Source organism: Schistocerca piceifrons, chromosome 2 (assembly GCF_021461385.2).
Source record: "Schistocerca piceifrons isolate TAMUIC-IGC-003096 chromosome 2, iqSchPice1.1, whole genome shotgun sequence".
Taxonomy (NCBI): domain Eukaryota; kingdom Metazoa; phylum Arthropoda; class Insecta; order Orthoptera; family Acrididae; genus Schistocerca; species Schistocerca piceifrons.
This window is the reverse complement of record NC_060139.1, coordinates 303,777,941-303,798,062: the sequence shown is the minus strand read 5'-3', so window position 1 is coordinate 303,798,062 and position 20,122 is coordinate 303,777,941. Positions and strand designations below refer to the sequence as shown.

The 20,122-nt window shown below is 41.2% G+C and overlaps 1 protein-coding gene across 1 annotated transcript in view; it reads left to right on the top strand.

The window, feature by feature from the left end:
• LOC124775088 (probable chitinase 10) overlaps positions 1 to 15,326 on the top strand; it is a 384,516-nt gene extending 369,190 nt beyond the window's left edge. Inside the window, exons 14-16 of the mRNA XM_047249898.1 lie at positions 422 to 730; positions 7,136 to 7,337; positions 12,774 to 15,326. Of these exons, the coding sequence (XP_047105854.1) occupies positions 422 to 730; positions 7,136 to 7,337; positions 12,774 to 12,994 (732 nt within the window). The 3' untranslated portion in view covers positions 12,995 to 15,326. The remainder of the gene's footprint in view (positions 1 to 421; positions 731 to 7,135; positions 7,338 to 12,773) is intronic.
• Positions 15,327 to 20,122: the final 4,796 nt, after the last annotated feature.

Sequence of the window (20,122 nt, the reverse complement as noted above, 5' to 3'; positions counted from 1 at the left end):
TGAGTGCGCCCCGAAAAATGGCAACAGCGCATGGCTGTCCGGAGGGTCACCCATCCAAAGGCCGGCCACGCCCGACAGCGCTTAACTTCAGTGAGCTGACGGCAACTGGTGTATCCACTGCGGCAAGACCGTTGCCAGGGAGTGGGTGGGGGGGGGGGGGGATATAGGGTTCCAAAAAAGCATCTTCCTACTTTGGCATTGTCCTCACCAAGGAGCACTTTTTCATCGTAGATCAACGAGTGATTCCAAAGTTATCCTGTGTGCTAAAAAGGACGAAAAGCTACAGTGTCTATGATCTGTATTAGTTCCTCTAGCCTCCATTTGGGCAGATCACTTTGATTTGTTATAAATTTGGTGTTCCTCTTTGATACGCGAGTGAGACCCATGTTGTGTAACAGGTGTTGTTGGTGTGGCTTTGCAGGACTTCAGCGCGCGAGAGTGGGTGAAGCAGGGCGCGCCCAAGGAGAAGCTGCTGATCGGCATGCCGACGTACGGCCGCAGCTTCACGCTGGTCGACACCTCCAAGTTCGACATCGGCGCGCCGGCGTCGGGCGGCGGCGCGGCCGGCCGCTACACGGCCGAGGCGGGCTTCATGGCCTACTACGAGGTGTGCGACTTCCTGCACCACGACAACACCACGCTCGTCTGGGACAACGAGCAGCAGGTGCCGTTCGCCTACCGCGGCGACCAGTGGGTCGGCTTCGACGATGAGCGCAGTCTCAAGACCAAGGTGAGGGCCGGCGCTCAATCTTCTGGCTTAAGTGTCACCATCTGTTTACTGTTGGCGACAACTCCAATCACTGGAGGACAATCATGAATAATCGATAAAGCATACCACACAGTTAACACCCCGTATCGACAAGCCCAAATATTAACCTGTGTATTGGGTGTCCCAAAAATATGGGGTAAATTCAAATCAATATTTTGTACAAAACCTGATCAAAAGTATCCGGACACGCCTATGTAATATGGATTTGACCAGTAGATATCAAGCGAGGCGAACGCACCAGTAGAAAAGAAGGTGGGGAGGACTGTGTTCTTGTGTCGTCAGTAGCGACGTAGTAACACCAGAAACGATCGGCCGCGAGAGCTCAGTCACTTCAAACATGGACTAATCGGGTAAACTAAGACCACGCCAGACCTCGTGCACTGACAGACAGGGTCCATCGAGCATTACGGAGGGTGGCTGTAAAAATTGCATGAAATCAGAGGAAGGAATCACTCGTGAGTTCCAAGTGCCAAAAGCACTACAGCTAGCACAATGACTGCGCATAGGGAGTTAAGAAGAATGGGAGACAGTGATCGAGCAGCTCCTTATAAGCCACACGTTTCTGTAGTCAGTGCTACGTGACGCTTGTTGTGGTGCAGAAAGCGACGCAACTGGACACTGGATGATTGAAAACGAGTGATTTATAGTGACCAATCAGATTATATCCTCTGGCAGTCCGATGGAAAGGTTTGGGATTGGATTTGGTGAAAATCTGGACATTGTTACCTGGCTTTATGTGTAGTTCCCACAGTGAAGAGTGAGGGAGGTGATGTTAGGATGTGCGAGTGTTATGGTCCCCTTATCGTGCTTAAGAAAGCGCTAAATTCGAAAGGATATTAACATATTTTACACCATTCTGTACTGGTTATTGCAGAGGAACAGTTCGGAGACAATGATTGTTTGTATCAATATGACAATGCTCACTGCCAAAAAGCATCATATGTGAGGCAATGGGTTGTGGAAAATAATATTCCTGAAACAGACTGGCCTGCCTAATCTTAATCCAGTGGCTCACCTTTGCAATGAGTTCTAACGCCGCCTTCACTTCAGATTTAGCATCCAACCTCCCGGTTTCGTTTCTTGAGGAAGAATGGATTGCCGTTCCACCACAGACAGACACTTCATTGAAAGTATTTCAAGCACAGTTCAAGCCGCCATAACGGCGAGGTGTGGAAACATCCCGTATTAATATCCGGTAATAGGTGTACAGATACATTTGGTCAACTAGCTTATGAGAAACCAATGGTTTGATGATATTCATACTGGTATCTAGGAACCCAACGGCATGCTTATCAGAGCCCTTTCAGAATATGAACGGTTAGCGAGAATAAATTCTTTCGTCGCAAGTCATTTTCGTGGGACTGTCGCCTGGCAATGTGGACTGAGGCAGGTGTTGCTCATAAATTTATTAAAATGGATAGCAAAAATCACAATGGCCGTGTGCCCGTCTACAAGCATGTTTGTGCTGTTCTTAGCGGTAAAAAATAACTGATACAATCATCCAGTAAACGTGCTGAACAACAGAATAATGAACAGGAAAACGTCAAACCTTGGTACATGTGGTGGCTCTGAGCACTAACTTCTGAGGTTATCAGTCCCCGTACATGTGGTGGGTTGACAGCTAATTAAAAACAGGGAAAGTGCCAACCACTGTGAGGTGATGGTGTTGTTTAACAGTTCTGTGGATGGATGTTAAAACTGCTTAAATATCCAGGATCTCAGTTTAACAATACATATTAAAAGAGAAATGGATACACAACAAAATGGTTGGTAATCAATATTTCTGGCGGCACTAGATGAGAAATATGAAATGTGTACGAGTTCTGGAAACTCTCTACGTGTCATAACCATTTCCTGCAACAACGTCATTCATGGCACTACTCTTAAGAGCAAAACACAATTCTCTACGATGTCCACAACCACTGGTTGCAGTCGACGGCTGCTTATCGAAAGAAAGAAGAAAGTCATAAGACAACGTTGACTGGGACAACTCATAACGTTCCAGGCGGGCAGTCGTATGAGCACAATGTAGGGAGACAGGCATGTGCATGTGAGTGTGTGCGTGTGTGTTTGTGTGTATGTTTCTCCTACAGCTTGAGAAAGGAAATCCATTCCGAAAGCTAGCAAAGTAAAGCCCTGTACCTTTTGTGTCTGTCGACGACAAAGCGGTTCTGACTTTAAGTGAATTGTCTCCTTTATTTCCTAAACAGTTCGTTAATCGGGCAGGAATTTCTTCTTCGGTATATCATCATCCCTTTCCACTCTCTATATGGGTGTTGTGTCTTAAGTGTGTCTGCCAAGTATAGGTGATCGTAACGTGTGTGTGTGTTTGTGTGTGTGGTGTAGAGTGGTAACATCTTTGCGTTGTACGATGTCGGGGGAAGGGAAAGAGTAAAACCTGGTGCCGGCAACCAGCCTACTCCTCTCGAATAGCAACAATGTTGACAACCGGTCTTAACCGCCCCAACCAACGCACGGATCAATGTTAACAAGTGTCACATACCCTCACTTCATGAGACACAGCGAACAGGTATGGGATTTTAACTAGGGCATTAGCACAGTGTATGATATTAAGGAACCTTACATCACTTTCTCTCTTCGGATTTTTGGCTAACTGCTGGTGTCAACTTTTCTTCCACCTCCATGTTCATAACCAGTTGCCTCCGAGTCTGAGAGCATTGCAAGGAGGCTGCGGAGGCGGTTGTTTGTCAAAGAACTTGCAGACGCGCACTTGATGCATGGTGCAGTAACATGCAGACTGTCCCACGAGAAATGATCAGTTTTCAGGGATATGACGGGAGCCATCATTCAAAGCCAAACAGTCAAGTAAACATGGTCTTTAAAATGCATACTTTAAGAGCTATGGGCACTTCTTCGTCTTCGATACTGTGAAACAAATCTCTTCTACTGCACACTCTTCGTTCCCATATGTTGGTAGAAGATATCATGGACCAAAACAAAAAAGAATCTCCTGTAGACATGGATTATAAGTGCATACCTCAAGAGCTATAAGCAGCTGTTCATCTTTGCTATTGTAAAACACATATACTGTGCAAGTGCTCATAGCTCTTAAGGCATGCATTTTGGAATCCATATTTACTTGACTTTTTGACTTCGAATGACCGCTTCTGTCATATCCCTGAATATTGATCATTGCTCCTGGGACGTCCATTATAGCGCCCGAAAAGCCCAACGAAAAGTTTCACCAGATACATCATAATAACTGGAAGGAGGTATCGCCACAGACAGAAACGTACTAGAAACGGCCTCGATTAGTTCACAGAATGATGACCAGGCTTATCAGTAAGTAATAGTCCTTGCAGTAGCATTTAAGGAGATTAAGCTGGATTGTGTGAGAGAGGATTCATCAGTAAACAACATGTCCGTGAAAAGCACAAATCGAAGAACGCCTTGTGGTGAATCCTGATGGAGCAGCAACTATATTTCCGTCACAAACGTCTGTGCAACGAGTGAGGCAAAATGATTTTTAATCCAAATTTCAGTTCTCTCTTTGGATTATGTTCTAAATGAGACTGAAGGTCATCACTTTCAGGAGTTGCTATAAGCTTCAGTTGTTGCTCTGTATGAGTTGTTATTTCAGTAAAAATCTACAAATTCATCTGAAACCATCAGTTTCGTTTCTCAAATTACTGAGTTCAATATATACTGCTAGCGCTTTAACTTTGGGCCAAAACGCTTAGGATACCCGTCCATCTCTACTATGGTTACGTTCTTTCTACAATAATGGGCTCTAGAAGTCAATGATAGGTCAACATGTATTACAGTCTACTAACTACTAAAACAAGGGAGAGACGTTCTTTACAAATGTAAAAAAGGACACAGTGAATAATTGTTTTTAACAAAAGACGGAAAGGCCCTGATTACGACCAGCTCGCCGCGCTGGATTAGCCGAGTGGTCTTAGGCGCTGCAGTCATGGACTGTGCGGCTGGTCCTGGCGGAGGTTCGACTCCTCCCTCGGGAATGGGTGTGTGTGTTTGTCCTTAGGATAATTTAGCTTAAGTAGTGTGTAAGCTTATGGACTGATGACCTTAGCAGTTAAGTCCCATAACATTTCACACGCATTTGAACATTTTTAAACAATCAGGTCTTTTCCTGTATTTAGTAAATAAAATGTACCGTGCGTCTATACTATCCCGGAAACGAATCTGCATTTCTGCAATTATCTGGTACGGGTACTTCAAAAGACCAGATGACGTCTAAGTACACTGCATTTATCGTCAGTTAAGATCATAAAACTATGAGATGAGAACGTGATAAGAGCTTACCTAACATTAACTTCCAAACAAGGTACTGCTCTGCTTAGTAATCCCTTTTTTTTAAAAAAAATTAGAAATATTATGGCTGCCCGTAGACTATTCCGTCTTGTGAATTTATGCTGCTTTCAGTGATAGGAGATGTTGGCATGGTCGCTCGTGTCACATAAAAATCAAGGCGTAAATACAGTCTGCCTTCCATACTTCGAGTTCCTTCGCTGTTATGCTTCCGCAGTACCTTAATTTACACACGGCTCCTGTGTGCACACAGCAGTACAGCACGATCACTTCCGCGAGACTCTTTCCCGCAAACCGAAAAAGCTGTTATCTCACTTCAGGCATTGTCGACTAGGTCAACAATGTCTTACATGAAATAGGCAGGAGTTATGGTCCCCCATCCCTCTCTCTCGAAAGCACAACATTAAAAACGAAAATTAACGTCAGTATTCTTTCATATAGCATTCGCAGAGCTGAAAGGTATATAAGTAACGGTACTGATCAGGAATAGAACAAATATCTTCTGGAATTTTCTCACCGAACCACATAAACACACATCGAATGAGAGTGGCAAAACTGCTACCATGTAAGTAGTGTTGTGTAATAGTGATGGTATGACCCCGACACGTAAAACCGGTATCAGTGACACAGAAAAAAGGTTTTGTCCCCATATGTATACAATTTCGGGTATAACCATCTCCGTAGACATGATGGAGAAGATAAAATCAAACTGTGAATAATGTCAAGTTACGTGATGATCATTACAGTTCTTCCCACTACGTGAATTAAAATTATGAGTATAATGCACTTTTGTTAATCACGCGTTGGTGGAATATCTTGAGTAAAATCTTTTAAGCGAATACACTCATAAATATTTGATTGTTGATTTTTTTCAGATATAAATTTTTTGCTTTATGTACACGTTATTATCAGCACGCAAAATGTCGTCTGAAACGCCTTGTGCACAATTGCTGAGAACTGCTGTATTACGTTTCGACGTATTCACTTACTGATCGAAGTACAAACACCGTAACCAGAAGGATATCAATGTGACAGGCAACCAGTGACATAAATCATGAAATATGTATTTAATTAACTAGCTGTATTTTTGGCAGAAAATCATTTGGAGAATGAAGGATCTCTAAAAAGGTATAAAAATGAATATTCTTTGCCAACTATAGTAATATGCCCGAACACGTTTCCGCTTAAAGAGAAAAACAGTGTTTTCTATAAAGCGTAGCTAGAAATGGCCTAAGAAACCATTACTGGCTGCAGCACTGGCTGTGAGATTTGGGAGTAGAGAGTTATGTACAAGATGAGTAGGTACTGGTTACGAACCTTGCTTAGGTACACCAGAATCACTGCTCACTTCATATTTGCTTTTTCTACACAGTTTAAGACTGCGGATAGCTTTTGGTTAGAGGGAATGTTAAGAATTAATTTACTGACGCTCGCTATTTACAATTATATGTACAACAAATTATTTTTCAGCCGTTTCAACAAAATGAATCTTATATTCAGTGCAAGTTACTTAGCCTATTCGAGGCTGGTTACTTTACCAGCTAATCTGTCGTTTATTTCAGGTGACAATGTACCGAATGTGGTACGACTTTTAACATTTAGTGAAATGTCCAGCTTGCTGTCTGAACTATTATGGAGAAGATTCTTTTTGTTATCATCCTGATTACTTATAAGTCATCAGTCAGCTACAATGTCTTGAGCTATTTTCTAAGCATTATTCTGCAGTTAAATTAGCATTTTATTACTACATTTGTAATATTGAGGAAGTTGGCAGTTTTAAACTGGGCTTGACTGGGTAGGTGAATGTGAAATGAGTTGCTGCAGTGTGTATGATAAAAGTGGCGTTCGCCTGAAACCGGTCGTTTCAGTCCTGACAGCATATCCCGTTGTGTAGGCTAGATTGAAAAGCGATAATGTGGGCGTGATTTTGTGAAGCCAACGGGTATGATACCCGATAAATTATACTAACAGAATGAGCTGTAACGTAGCCTAATGCTTACGTTCGCGCCATATTTAAATGGCCGGTGTCGGCGTTCGGTCGGTGACCGTGTGTGTTGTTTGTGTGCTGGGCAGATGGGCTGGCTGAAGGAGCTGGGCTTCGGCGGCATCATGGTGTGGTCGGTGGACATGGACGACTTCCGCGGCCAGTGCGGCGCCGGCAAGTACCCGCTGCTGACGTCGATGCGCCAGGAGCTGCGCGACTACCGCGTCCAGCTCGAGTACGACGGACCCTACGAGAGCCGCGGGCCGCTGGGCGCCTACACCACCAAGGACCGTGAGTACTCTGCACCTGCTCTCCAGCGCTGGCCACTCCCGCTCGAAATTCATTGTCTATAGTGCAAGGGTACTGCGGAGGGTTCTGTAGACTAGCAGTATGGAATATAAGAAAAAATTATCTTCTTGTTCTGCAAAATACCTGTCTTACAACAGGTGTCACCTGGACGCTCTCCACTTCCCACAGTTCTATGTCTCTTCCTTTATGGTCCTAACTTCGCCTATGTGTAATGTCATCCAATGTTACAAGTCCTCTTCCTTCCTTCCTTGCACTCTTTCACTCGATGAATGCTTTTTGTAGTCAATATCTTCGTGTCTCTTCCTTTATGCACCTAACTTCGTCAATATTTAATGTCATCCAATGTTTCAAGTCCTCTACCTTCCTTCTTTGCAATCTTTCATTCGATGACCCTCTGCTGCACCCAATATCTTCGTGATAAATATCGCCCTCAAGACGTTTTCGTAACTCTTACGATTTGCACTAGTTGAATTCCTTCTGTTAATCTTAGAACGACTTCATTTTTCATTTCGTTAGGTTCCTTCACTTCCAGAATTTTTCTCCACAAATTTCAACACTACACAGTTCAGAATGAGATTTTCACTTTGCAGCGGAGTGTGCGCTGATATGAAACTTCCTGGTAGATTAAAACTGTGTGCCGGACCGAGACTCGAACTCGGGACCTTTGCCTTTCGCGGGCAAGTGCTCTACCAACTGAGCTACCCAAGCACGACTCACGCCCCTTCCTCACATCTTTACTTCTGCCAGTACCTTGCCTCCTACCTTCCAAACTTTACAGTAGCTCTCCTGCGAACCTTTCTTTCAGGAGTACTGTTTCTGCAAGGTTCGCAGGAGAGCTTCTGTAAAGTTTGGAAGGTAGGAGGCAAGGTACTGGCAGAAGTAAAGATGTGAGGAAGGGGCGTGAGTCGTGCTTGGGTAGCTCAGTTGGTAGAGGAAGTTTCATATCAGCGCACACTCCGCTGCGGAGTGAAAATCTCATTCTGGAAACATCCCCCAGGCTGTGGCTAAGCCATGTCTCCGCAATATCCTTTCTTTCATCAGTGCTAGTTCTGCAAGATTCGCAGGAGAGCTTCTGTAAAGTCTGGAAGGTCGGAGGCGAGGTACTGGCAGAAGTAAAGCTGTGAGGATGGGGCGTGAGTCGTGCTTGGGTAGCTCAGTTGGTAGAGCACTTGCCCGCGAAAGGCAAAGGTCCCGAGTTCGAGTCTCGGTCCGGCACACAGTTTTAGTCTGCCAGGAAGTTTCACTACACAGTTTCTTTTGACTGTCTACGATTCACTGGCATATAATACTGAAACAGGCCCGCCCGGCTAGCCGCGCGGTCTAACGCGCTGCTTCCCGAACGGGAAGACGTGCCGGTCCCCGGCAAGAATCCGCCCGACGGATTAGTGTCGAGGTCCGGTGTGCTGGCCAGCCTGTGGGTGGTTTTTAAGGCGGTTTTCCATCTACCTCGGCGAATGCGGACTGGTTCCCCTTATTTCCTCTAAGTTACACTGTGTTGGCGACTGCTGCACAAACACCGCTTCCACATATGCGTACACCATAATTATTCTACCAGCCAAACATTATAGGTTACACTCGTCTCGTATGAGACGTTCCCAGGGGGGTGCACTGGGGGTCGAACCGCGCAATAACTTTTGATTCGGTGTGGGCGACGGTGGGGTGGTTGGACTGCTATGACCTGTTGTGGCGTTGTGAACCACTGAGGGCTACGGCGGGACGAGGGCTCTCCGTTATTTCTAGGTCCCTGGTTTAAGACATACATACATACATACATACTGAAATAGGCAAAACACTTTCCGAACCTTTCTTAAATCAATCGTAAGTTTTAATTTTCAACAAAGCTGCCACATTTTCAAAATCACTGTTATTTACACATATTCCTCATATTTATTCCACTGAGTTTTCATTTGCTGTAACGAAATTTCCAATTCACCTAAAATATTTTACTTGTTCCAACGGGATTCATGTCGATTGTATTTTGACAGAACCGTCATATGTTGCTGATTATCATCGTTGGTCTTTCGTACATCTATTGTCACTACAATCTCTTTTCACATTTTTTAACCGTTGTCTCTATCATATACTGTGGTTTCTACTTGGCCATCTGTATACCTAATTGTGTACATCATTTCTCATCATATTATTATGCCCAATGCAAATTCTTTTGCTTGTCTGTCAGTTTCGAAGCATAATCAATGAAAAGCGTTAATGTCAAACAACGCCATAGTCTAACACGTCTTCCAACACCCATCTCATCTGTTTCAACGAACCTTACTACCACTTTTTATCTAGTGTACAGCAAGAAACTTCTGTATACCCTCCCAATTACAACACATTCGTACATCTCTGAACACTGTTGTTATTGTGAATCGTGACAAAAAGTGTGAACATGAATGATTCGTCGAAGATCTTCTGCTGTGCAACTTGCAGTTCTTAGGAAACTTTAGAAATAAATACATTGCAAGTATCCCAAATATTTTTTGATACTTCTTAGTCAACTCGACCACCAATGGTGCGTCTTCTTATCCCTGTTCTGTTGGGCATTAAAGCGCCGACCAGGTAGGCGTAACGCAAAAAAGGAAATGAAAATTAGTATTCAACGTTCCACTGACGACGAGACCTATATCTATGTCTTCTGTAATTCTTGGGTTAGAATCCATTAGTATTCTCTTGTTCTTGTTGCTCTTGAGCCCAGTCCTGGTACTACTATGTGGGGGGCTTACGTCACTCGCACAGCAAGAGTCCCCCTCGGCATTTCCGTTGGTCTCGGTTCCTCACACAAAGCTTCAGGTACTCAGTGAGATAATTCCGCAACCTTCATAACTTATATAATTAATTCACCAGAGAGGGGCGGCGAAGCGATTATAACACCGCACACATTTTCGGCAATGCAGTTTTACGGCCTGAAGTGATTTTCGTAAATCATTTAAGACTAATTCCATGATGGTTGCTTTGATACGGGCACGGCTGAATTCCTTTCTTACCCCTCCCCAGTCCGAGCTTGTTCATCCCTATAATGGCTTAGTCATCGATGGGGCGCGAAGGTACTCAGACACCCACGCAGGGTTTGTTGTAATTGAACAGGTGATGTATTTTACAGTATTTTAGGTATAACAGGCGTGGCTATGGAATTCAGTGGAAAACAGACCACAGTGAGTGCAGTGGTTGTAACGGTGGAAAGCACCTCACACCGAAAGAATGAGCGATAGAAAGCCCTGGCTGCAATGGGATCTGCTTACAAGAGGTGGCAGACAAGTGGCAGACACCTTGCATGGTTCCAAACATTACAAACTATTGCTGGCGCATAACTGCGAGTGTGAACAAAACTGCAACACAAATTAAAGACACTTATGAGCGAAACCAATGTGATCACAGCCCACCGCGATACTGAATGCCATCTAATGGCGCTGTAGACACATGGCGCGGTAAGAAAAGTATATAGAGAAGAATCGAACAATGAATCATTCTAGCGACCCACTGGCCACAAATGGAGAAATCGACTGACAAAAGCCTGGTCGTCATGGTCCGGCACCAGCTGACTGTTCGCGTGCTTCTGTTTTCATCATGTATCGAAAGTCGTCGAAGAAGGTAACAAGGTGCTGTATGTCCACACATCATCACAGAACGTGGAGGTCGGTGAGTACCCGTCTCGGTAAAGCGTGATAGGGGCCGATCCGTGGCAGATATGATGACAGAGTACAATGCTGGTGCAGCTACAAGAGTTTCGGAGCACAACTTGTTGATTCTAGCCAACAGTGTGGTGCACAAAATTACTTGTCCTGATTGTGATAAAAGTTTTATATCGGTCAGTGAGGCAGAGATATAACAGCTAGCCTGGCGGAACGTGAACGCAGCTGGAGGTTGAAGGATTACGGCTCCACATTTGCTGAGCGAGGGCCGCATCTACAAGCTACAGTTTCAAATCCTTCAATTAGCAAACAAAGGCCAAAACCTCAACCTGTCGCAAGCCCTGGGAATCGACGGACCTCTGGTCCTCAGTTCTGATTTAATATTAAATAACCAAATACAACTTAACACCTCCCCCCTTCGAAACTTCACTCAGACCTCACAGTTTTCCATTACTTCACACACCGTCTGTTCCTGTCTATTCCTCCATTTTCGTGTGTTTATTTATTTTCATTTTATTGTGAATGCCTATATACTCCACACATTCTGTTGTTACAGCTCTTAGTTCTATCTTTTACTGTTTCTGTATCACTTTCCATATGTAATATCTTTTTATTTTATTCTTTATTAGATTAGTCAAATACTAATTTATTTTATTGGGACTGTTAATTTAGTGTAAATTATTTTATTTTTCACTGTTTTTTGCGTTTAATGTTAATGTTTATGCTGGTCTGCTCGTTTTATATTTATTTATTGTTCGACTTTTACTTTTTTACTTGCATTACCACTGCACTGTCAAAATGACATTTACTGTGTATTTGTCTCATGAGCAATACTTTTGCCAATGTTGCTTGCAAATACTGTATCTTCTTCAATGTCAATAGCGACTGATGGTGGCCTCGTCAGCTGAAAGCCGGTTAACAGACTAAATCAATCCTATAGAACTTACATGCCATTAGGCCTTTCGTTTGTTGTTATGTTGTTCCACCAGGAAGCCACAGAAGAATCAGCTAACTCAAAAAGTCTGAATATATCTGATATTGCCAGAAAAGGAGAAAGCGATCGAAGCAGATAATGAAATATAAAATTATAAAATTTTCAAAGACTTTCTACAAATAATGTTTTTTTTTTTTTTTTAATTTTCAAGAATTTAGACTTCAAGTACAGCTTACTTGGCAAGTCTCTGTTTGTAGTCACTGACTGTAATGACAATCATTCCATAGAATTTTCAATGCTAATGATACTGTAAAGGCTCTTGGTCCCAATTGCTGTCATAGACGGGCGAGCTGAAGATGGTAGTTAAGCCACCGAAACTAATCATCCTTTCCTAAAAAAAAAAAGTTAAGTGCAATTGACGCAATAGATAGAAAATTCTTGAGAATTTGAAAAAGATTTAGAAAGATTTTAAAATTTTTTATGATTTTATATTTGATTATAGTCTCAGACACACTCTCCATTGCATGTGGAGGTTCTTCCAAGTCCTCTGCCATCTATGACGTAACTGCAGTATCATTGGCAAACCTCACCGATATTATTTCTGCTCCTTGTACTTTAATTTTCCCTTGCTATCCTTCACTGTTTGCTCAGGGAAAAGACTGAATAACACGGAAGATTGGCCACATGCCTGTCTCACTTCCTCCTCGAGTACTATCTCCCTTTCAAGTCCTGAAACTTCTGGAACTGCATTCTTGTTTGTGTATAAGTAATGAAAGTTTTGCTCCCCGTATACCATCCCTTCCACCAACGCAAGCACCAGCAGAGTGAGCTGATCTTGTCCCGCGATGTTTCCAGCGACGTCCGTGTCCTGCGAGGAGGAGGATGGCCACATCTCCTATCACCCTGACAAGGCAGACTGCACGATGTACTACATGTGCGAGGGCGAGCGCAAGCACCACATGCCCTGCCCCAGCAACCTGGTCTTCAACCCCAACGAGAACGTGTGCGACTGGCCCGAGAACGTCGAGGGCTGCATGCACCACACCCAGGCGCCGCCCGCCGCGCGCAGGAGGTAGGCGTCGCCGTCGCCATAGCCGCCGACGCCGGGCGACGCCGGGGGCGGCGTCGGCCGCCGCAGCTGCAGCCGCCGGTGGGACGCGCCGCCCCGCACCCACGACTCACGACTCGCGACACGCCGACAGTTCCCGCTCACACGTGAAGCCGACTTCTGACCACGTGTCCATCCGCCCTATCAGGGTCCGCTACACTAGCTCACTCCGCAGCGTAATCGACAAATCCGACTGCACAAACACCATCAGCGCCGGCCAACAACTCTAAGCTACGAATAAATGTTTTGGCAATAAGTGGTACACCTGTGATCACTAGTTCCGTAATGATCGCCCGAAAATTGTGCACCTGGGAGGGTCGTTTCTTCATCTTGTGTACTGAACACTCTTGTTGTAGCCTACAAAGACGTCGTATCTTCCCGCATTCCCTACTCGAGTGGTACATGGATCTATGATAAAACTGTTCGAAAATTCGTAAAAAGAAACAGTTTTGCAATATTTTGTGACGTAGCTTACCCAGAGTGAAGATCTTTGCCTTGGTAATCCTCGAGTGCAAAATTTCAGTATAATGGTGCTGTCTGAGAACCTCTGTCCATCCCGCTTATACCGGCACAGTAGTAATGTCCGGAAATTTGGCGGTAACACAGTCGGACTGCTAAAGCGAAGCACACACAGCTGAAAACGGAAAGTTATATTTATTTACGGCGAATATTAATAACCCAATTTTTGTCTACTCTTCAGTACAGCAGTCGGCATACACGTAGATGCGCGCAATACATAAAATTTTGAAATTGTTGCAGCGATCCCAGTTTCAAATTTTTTTGATGATTTACGGTTCTTTTCCGCTAATGAAAGACTGCGGCGTGCCGCCTCCTCACCAAAAGTCCTAGCAACTTCCACCATTTGCTCCGAGGACTACCGAACATTTTATGTATAGCAGTACATCGCGTTATTCCTTTTAATACTAACCTCTCCACTTGCCAATCAGACTCAGAAAGTAACTCGCGCACCTAACAAAATTCTTTTTACTGTCTGTATAGAAAGACCGAAATTTCAACCTTTCTTGCCCTCAATTCTTATTTAAAATCTTCTCCCTTGAAGCTGTCGCCTGCGAGTATGTTCGAAGTGGAAACTAATAACAAAAACAAAAAATTGTGCTCTACTAATAACTTTATGCATTGCTGTCCATTTTCATCTTCTGTACAAATACTTCGTCTTCAACTGTATTCAAAAATAAAACTCTTTCTTTCGGGAATACAAGTTTCTACTTAATTGTTTTATTTATGCAGCACTATTGCTGTTTCACGATCACGATACGCTGACTTCTCCGGTACGTTAATTTCCCTTCATCGCGCCCTTGTATTCGGAACTAATTATCGGGAAATTCAGCGCAAATCAAAGACATCTATGAAGGTCTACCCTTATCTTGGAGAAACCCGTACAAAACGCTGTAAATATGTCGACATTCACTGACAGACAACAAATAGTTGCGAATAGCTGCAACTACATAATTTAAAACTTTTAAATTATTTCACGTTTAGTGTCAGTTTTTACATGCGAGGTTTATTTATAACTTGTAACATCTGTTACAGCTTAGCTTAAATGTTAAACTAGTTTTCTTTAATAGTTATACTTTCTAAGGATAAATGTGTTAAGTCTGTAGAATGTTAGCTAAATTTCTGTCCATAATTATTATCTGCCATCTACTGCGTATGTAAGATAAAAATATATTTCCTGTATAAAATTAATTTTTTTCCTAAGAGAACTTTTTACGCATAAACTACGTTCTATCTACCTTCGAATTAAACTGAAACGTATACCGTAACGTCACCTGCTAGCGGTGTAGTGTGTTCATACATCACAGTACGCATGTTAGTTATTATCCGAAACACATTACGACAGAATGTTTTTGCTGTTTAGGGCGAAATATAATAAAAAAATCTTCTCTTTTTTGATTTAATAAAGACAACAGATTAGGGTGACCTTCAAAGAAATGTGCAAGGTAACTACAGGTTTGAATGAAAAAATACTCACTGGTATAAAGTTTCACACCACGATATTTCAAGTGACACAACGGAAGGTGCAGTGAAATTGATGTGATTCCTTGGAAGAACAGTACAAAGCCTTAACGAGATGGCCGCATGTACAAACGTGCATAATTGTGGATTTTTGCAAATTGACTGCCTTTATCAGATTGAAGATCCAGTGTGAATGAACAAGTCTTAGAATTTCCGAAAAGCCGCTCACTGTGACTTTTTAGGAAATGCTTCTTGACTGTTACATAATTGAGATATACTTTTAAATACTCGTGTAAATATATAATAAAATGTATTTAAAATTACTTGTTTTGTCTTACGTTATACTACCCTTCTGTTACACATATCCATACTTGGTAAAGGTAACACCCCTTGAAGGCGAACTTCATTAACTCGAATTAATTTAAATGAGGAAGAAAACTTCCAGGGATTACGCAGTATAATATATCACTGTGCCAATGTTTGATAATTATTTGTGTACATGTTCATTTTCAAATTCTGAGTTACCAACAACGTTTTTGCTCCCGATTTCTAGACATGGTGTTCATCAGATCTGTTCAGAAGAAACTACACAGAACACAGAAGAGTAAATATATAAATTTTATTAAAACTTTAATGGAGAAATTAATTATTATTGAACCTTCGTAAATAGGCAACAGCTAAACTCGTTCAAAATAAAGACCTTATAGTAGAAGAAAACAGACAAAATGGCTACAGAGATCATGTGTAGTTTAAGTCTCTAAGCGGAGGTCTTACTCATAAATTTATGCAAAGCCGTCAACAACCTGAAGGCAGATTTATACAACATTGTACTTTACAGGTCCCTGTTGAAGTTCCTGCAACCTGTTAATTTAGACGCTAGCTGTCACTCGGTTGTGCCCCCTAGCCCAAATAGCAAAAGCGACAACAACATATTAATGAACAGATACTGATATTTATGTGGGAACAGACAGATTTTTGTATCCAAAATACAGAGCTAATTGCTATTTTTCACTTACTCATAGCATCTCCAAAGGCAGACATCTCGGTAATTGTCAGGGGAAATCGCAGGATCCACCAGTCCGTGACTCTTTGGAGTTGTACAGAATAAAGATATTTTCCAGTGTCATTCACCGTTTTGATTTGAATTTAATTGTTAATATACATTTTGTGGACACGCTTCCATCATTACGCTGTAAATCATGTTTCTGCATTCCCTTGCGTCTGTCGCTCGTACGATACCATGCTGACAAACTGCCCTGAGAGAGAGACCACGTTAGACCTGCAGTATTCATAACTGTTACATGAAGGAAAGAAACTGGAAGAAATGTGATTTTACACGCGCTGATTTCTTGTTAAAGGTAGAGCGGATCACTTGTGGCACATAGTTACACGAAACAATATTCACTACATTTAGGCAACCGTTATTACGAGAATGTGTCCTCGAAACGGACTTTAACTTTAAACGCGTGAAAATAACATACCGTACTGTAAATCCATTTCTTTTGCTCCAGCACACAGTCACTGACTTCGCAGTCTGTATACATATGAAATATAAGATCAAATTTAGAATTTTAGTCTGACGCTTTCTTTACAGGTACAACGTGGCGTATTTCAACTTTCTTGTGCCAGACATATGTACGTAATCGGAAAATCATACTACTTCTTACCGCAGTGGCCACCTTATACACCGTCTTTATACATACAATTCAATGTGTTCCAGTGTTTCACGACAGATCGAGAATTCACAGGTTCTGTTTTGCGTATGTTTAGCCACTATGACACGGGAATTTAGATGCCCTGTCTATTATCTTCATACATGTAACACGTGCAATCTGTCCTCACGCTACGGACTTTTCTTCTGATTATGAAAAACAAAGATAATGCTACAAACAGTTGCAGCCTAATAACTACTTTTTAAAAATAAGTACTTGATCTCTGCTCTTGAAGGTACAAGGATTCCCTCTTAACAAGTCAATAACTTAACTTTCACTGGCAATCTTGTTTCCAAGTAACTGGGAGCTGTTTCTGCACAAACCAGGACTGTTGTTGAAAATACTTTTTGGTGCAGTAATATTTAGTTTCTTCAATCGTCACATTAGGTGTCAGCATACCACTAGAACACTACACATCAGATGACTACAAATAAAACTACTTACAGACAGCCACCGATCTTTGACGGTACTTTAAATATAGTGTACGTTTACAGCAGAATATTTCTGCAAATTAGCATTGAATTCATTGTATAAGTAATAAAAATATCCTGAAATTACTGTTATATTCCGCTCAGAACTATTTCAGCCTATGATAAGGTAGACTTGCCTGTACACACTGCACATAGCCATATGTTAACAAATGTCAAAGTAGAATACACATCTGTACAATGTCTCCAAACCAAATTCTGTGGACCAGTTACCGGTACAACGAATCATTAGCAGGCAGAATACCTTTTTTGATGCAGTGGACCTAGACTTATCACATGAATATGGCACCTCAATTATTTACCTTGTTCTAGAGTCTGTGTCAGTAGATGTGGGAGAACAGGAGATGAACTCCTCCAGAGAAAGCATTAACTATTTAGTGATTAGTTGTATATTGTACCTTTTAATGTGTGCCATTAGATTTAAGAGACCTATATTAATTTGCAAGCAACTAGACAAATAAACATAAAAAACTTCTGCCTAAATTTGTTTTCAATGTTTTACACTCTGGATAAACATAACCGATTCTTTGCATATGAGGGGAAAAAGGAAACTGGAAGCTGTACGTGTATAGATATGATGGAGAGAAACAAAACTGTCTTAGGTACAAAAAAATCCAGATTCGATGTATTAAAATAATGTATCTTGAAAAGACAGCACTTAACATCACAAAACAGTGTACACAAAAACTAATTCTACACCTAATTTGGCTTACTTGTTTCCGTAATGTGTCTTTGGGAAAATGCTTTGGTAAAAGGTGATGGAGTACATCAAGAAAATCAGCGGGATTTTAACACACATTAGTTACACAATCTGCTGGTGCGACTAATAAAAGACCAAGAAGAAACGACCCAAAAGTGAGGGCTTTCATTATAGATTGATGATGAAGTGATTACGTAAATTATCTGTTTTAGAAAGTTGCTTCTAACAGAAATGAATGAGTATTTAGTGAACAAACGAACATAAGTGAGTCAGCGATGGCGTTAGAATTGCAAGATCACTTACAAAAGTTTCATTGTACTTTAAAATGCCTCAGATACTATATGAACACAGAAAATATGGTCAGCACCTGTGTTATGATTTTTATTAGTAATGTATAACTTAGACGTTTATTTGAGTTACTGAACGAGATGTGGCTGTCATATCTTGTATTTCTGAACTAAACAACATTGTTCTAAAGTATGTATAATATATTTGTGACATCTTTCCAAGTGAATATAATAACAGCATGAACTTCTTTTGCTGATCACTTTTTTTACTTTTGAATTTAATTTGGACTCATTATTAGGTTTAGATAAAATTATATCAAAAAGACAAAAAAATCGTTGTTTCACAAATTGGTCATAGTATGCTATGAAGTCACAATCACAAATGTTTCAGATCTTTGTGTATGTGGTTTAGCTGAATACATGTTTCTATTAAATTGTTTACTTTTCAAAACCGGTATCCATGCCTCTAAGGAAATCATATACAGCATAACATTGGTCATTAAACACAAATGTTAAATACCCAGAATTTCCAGGTACAGGGTGTAATGGGTATAAGTGAAGATATTTCTGTTGATGACTAAGAACAGTGTACTGAATAACATTACGTCAGTATTTATCTCATTTTCAGACTGATAATTGTAGATATGTAGTAAAGTAGTATGTTTTTAGGTTGGTTAGTACCTCCAAGTACATGTGACACAACATGCCTTAATGTTTAATTTCCCCTGGGCATCAGTTCAGGTGTTGAAGTGTGACACATGGACACAAAACAGTTAGTCTATACTGAGACACATAGCCTACTTCATAGTGCAGTGACAACAATGCAGATAATAATAGACAGTATGTTATGTTAAATGTTTGTGGGAAAACTGCTGGACACACAAAAAAAAACCGAAAACACTAACGTGCATTGGCATTAAGGTACTACATGTAAGAATATGTGCACATGTTCACACACACACACACACACACACACACACACACACACACACACACACACACACATTTTTACTGAATATTTATTTTTCAACCCCATATCTGAATTACTAACTTTCAAGCTTGGTAACATAAATCATTACTTGAATATTGAATAAATTAAAAATTTATTTCTTTCCTAACATTATCAGTTGTCCTGCAGCTACCTTTATTCTAAATCTTGTACTTCCTTCTGTCAAACAACAGTGAATGCCTTACAATATGACAATAATTTTACCTTCCATATTAATTACTTCCCTTGTTTTTGAATCACTGTAAATTTATGGAAATGAATGAAATATTGTAGTGCCTTATTTTCCCTGCTTAACAACTTTTCTTTAATGCAATGTTCTTGACCTGATACTTAACTATTCCTCCTTCTCTACAACTGACTTCATTTGTCAGTTCCTTTCTTTTTCTGTTCTGACACAACCTACACTTGTTTCTTTTAATGTTCATTCAACTATAAGTGTCTCAAACAAGAAATGTTAGGAAGCTGTACAAATGTCTACTTTATTTTCATTCTGCGTTGTTCACAGTAAAAACATACATGGACTGGCAAGTAATGCTTCTGTACCTTATTCTCATATTATTCATACGTACTAACAGCTGACTTCCTAATTACCAAATATATCTCTGGACGATATGTACCTTACCTTTTCTTCTTTTTCACTATTAGCTTCAAGATGAGTTTCATGACAACACAATAATAATTATAGTTTTGCTATAACAAGGAGAGACTGAAATATGCCATTGTCAAAACCCTGTTTAAGAAATGTAATAGGAGAGATGTAAATAACTACTGATCTGTTCCTCTGGTATCATCATTTCCCCAAAATTTTGAGAAGGGTTTGTATTCTACAATAGGATCTCACATGAGCAATAATAATATCCTCAGGAAATCACTGTTTGGATTGATGAAGAGTTCTTCTACTGACAGTGACTTTTCTGGAAAAA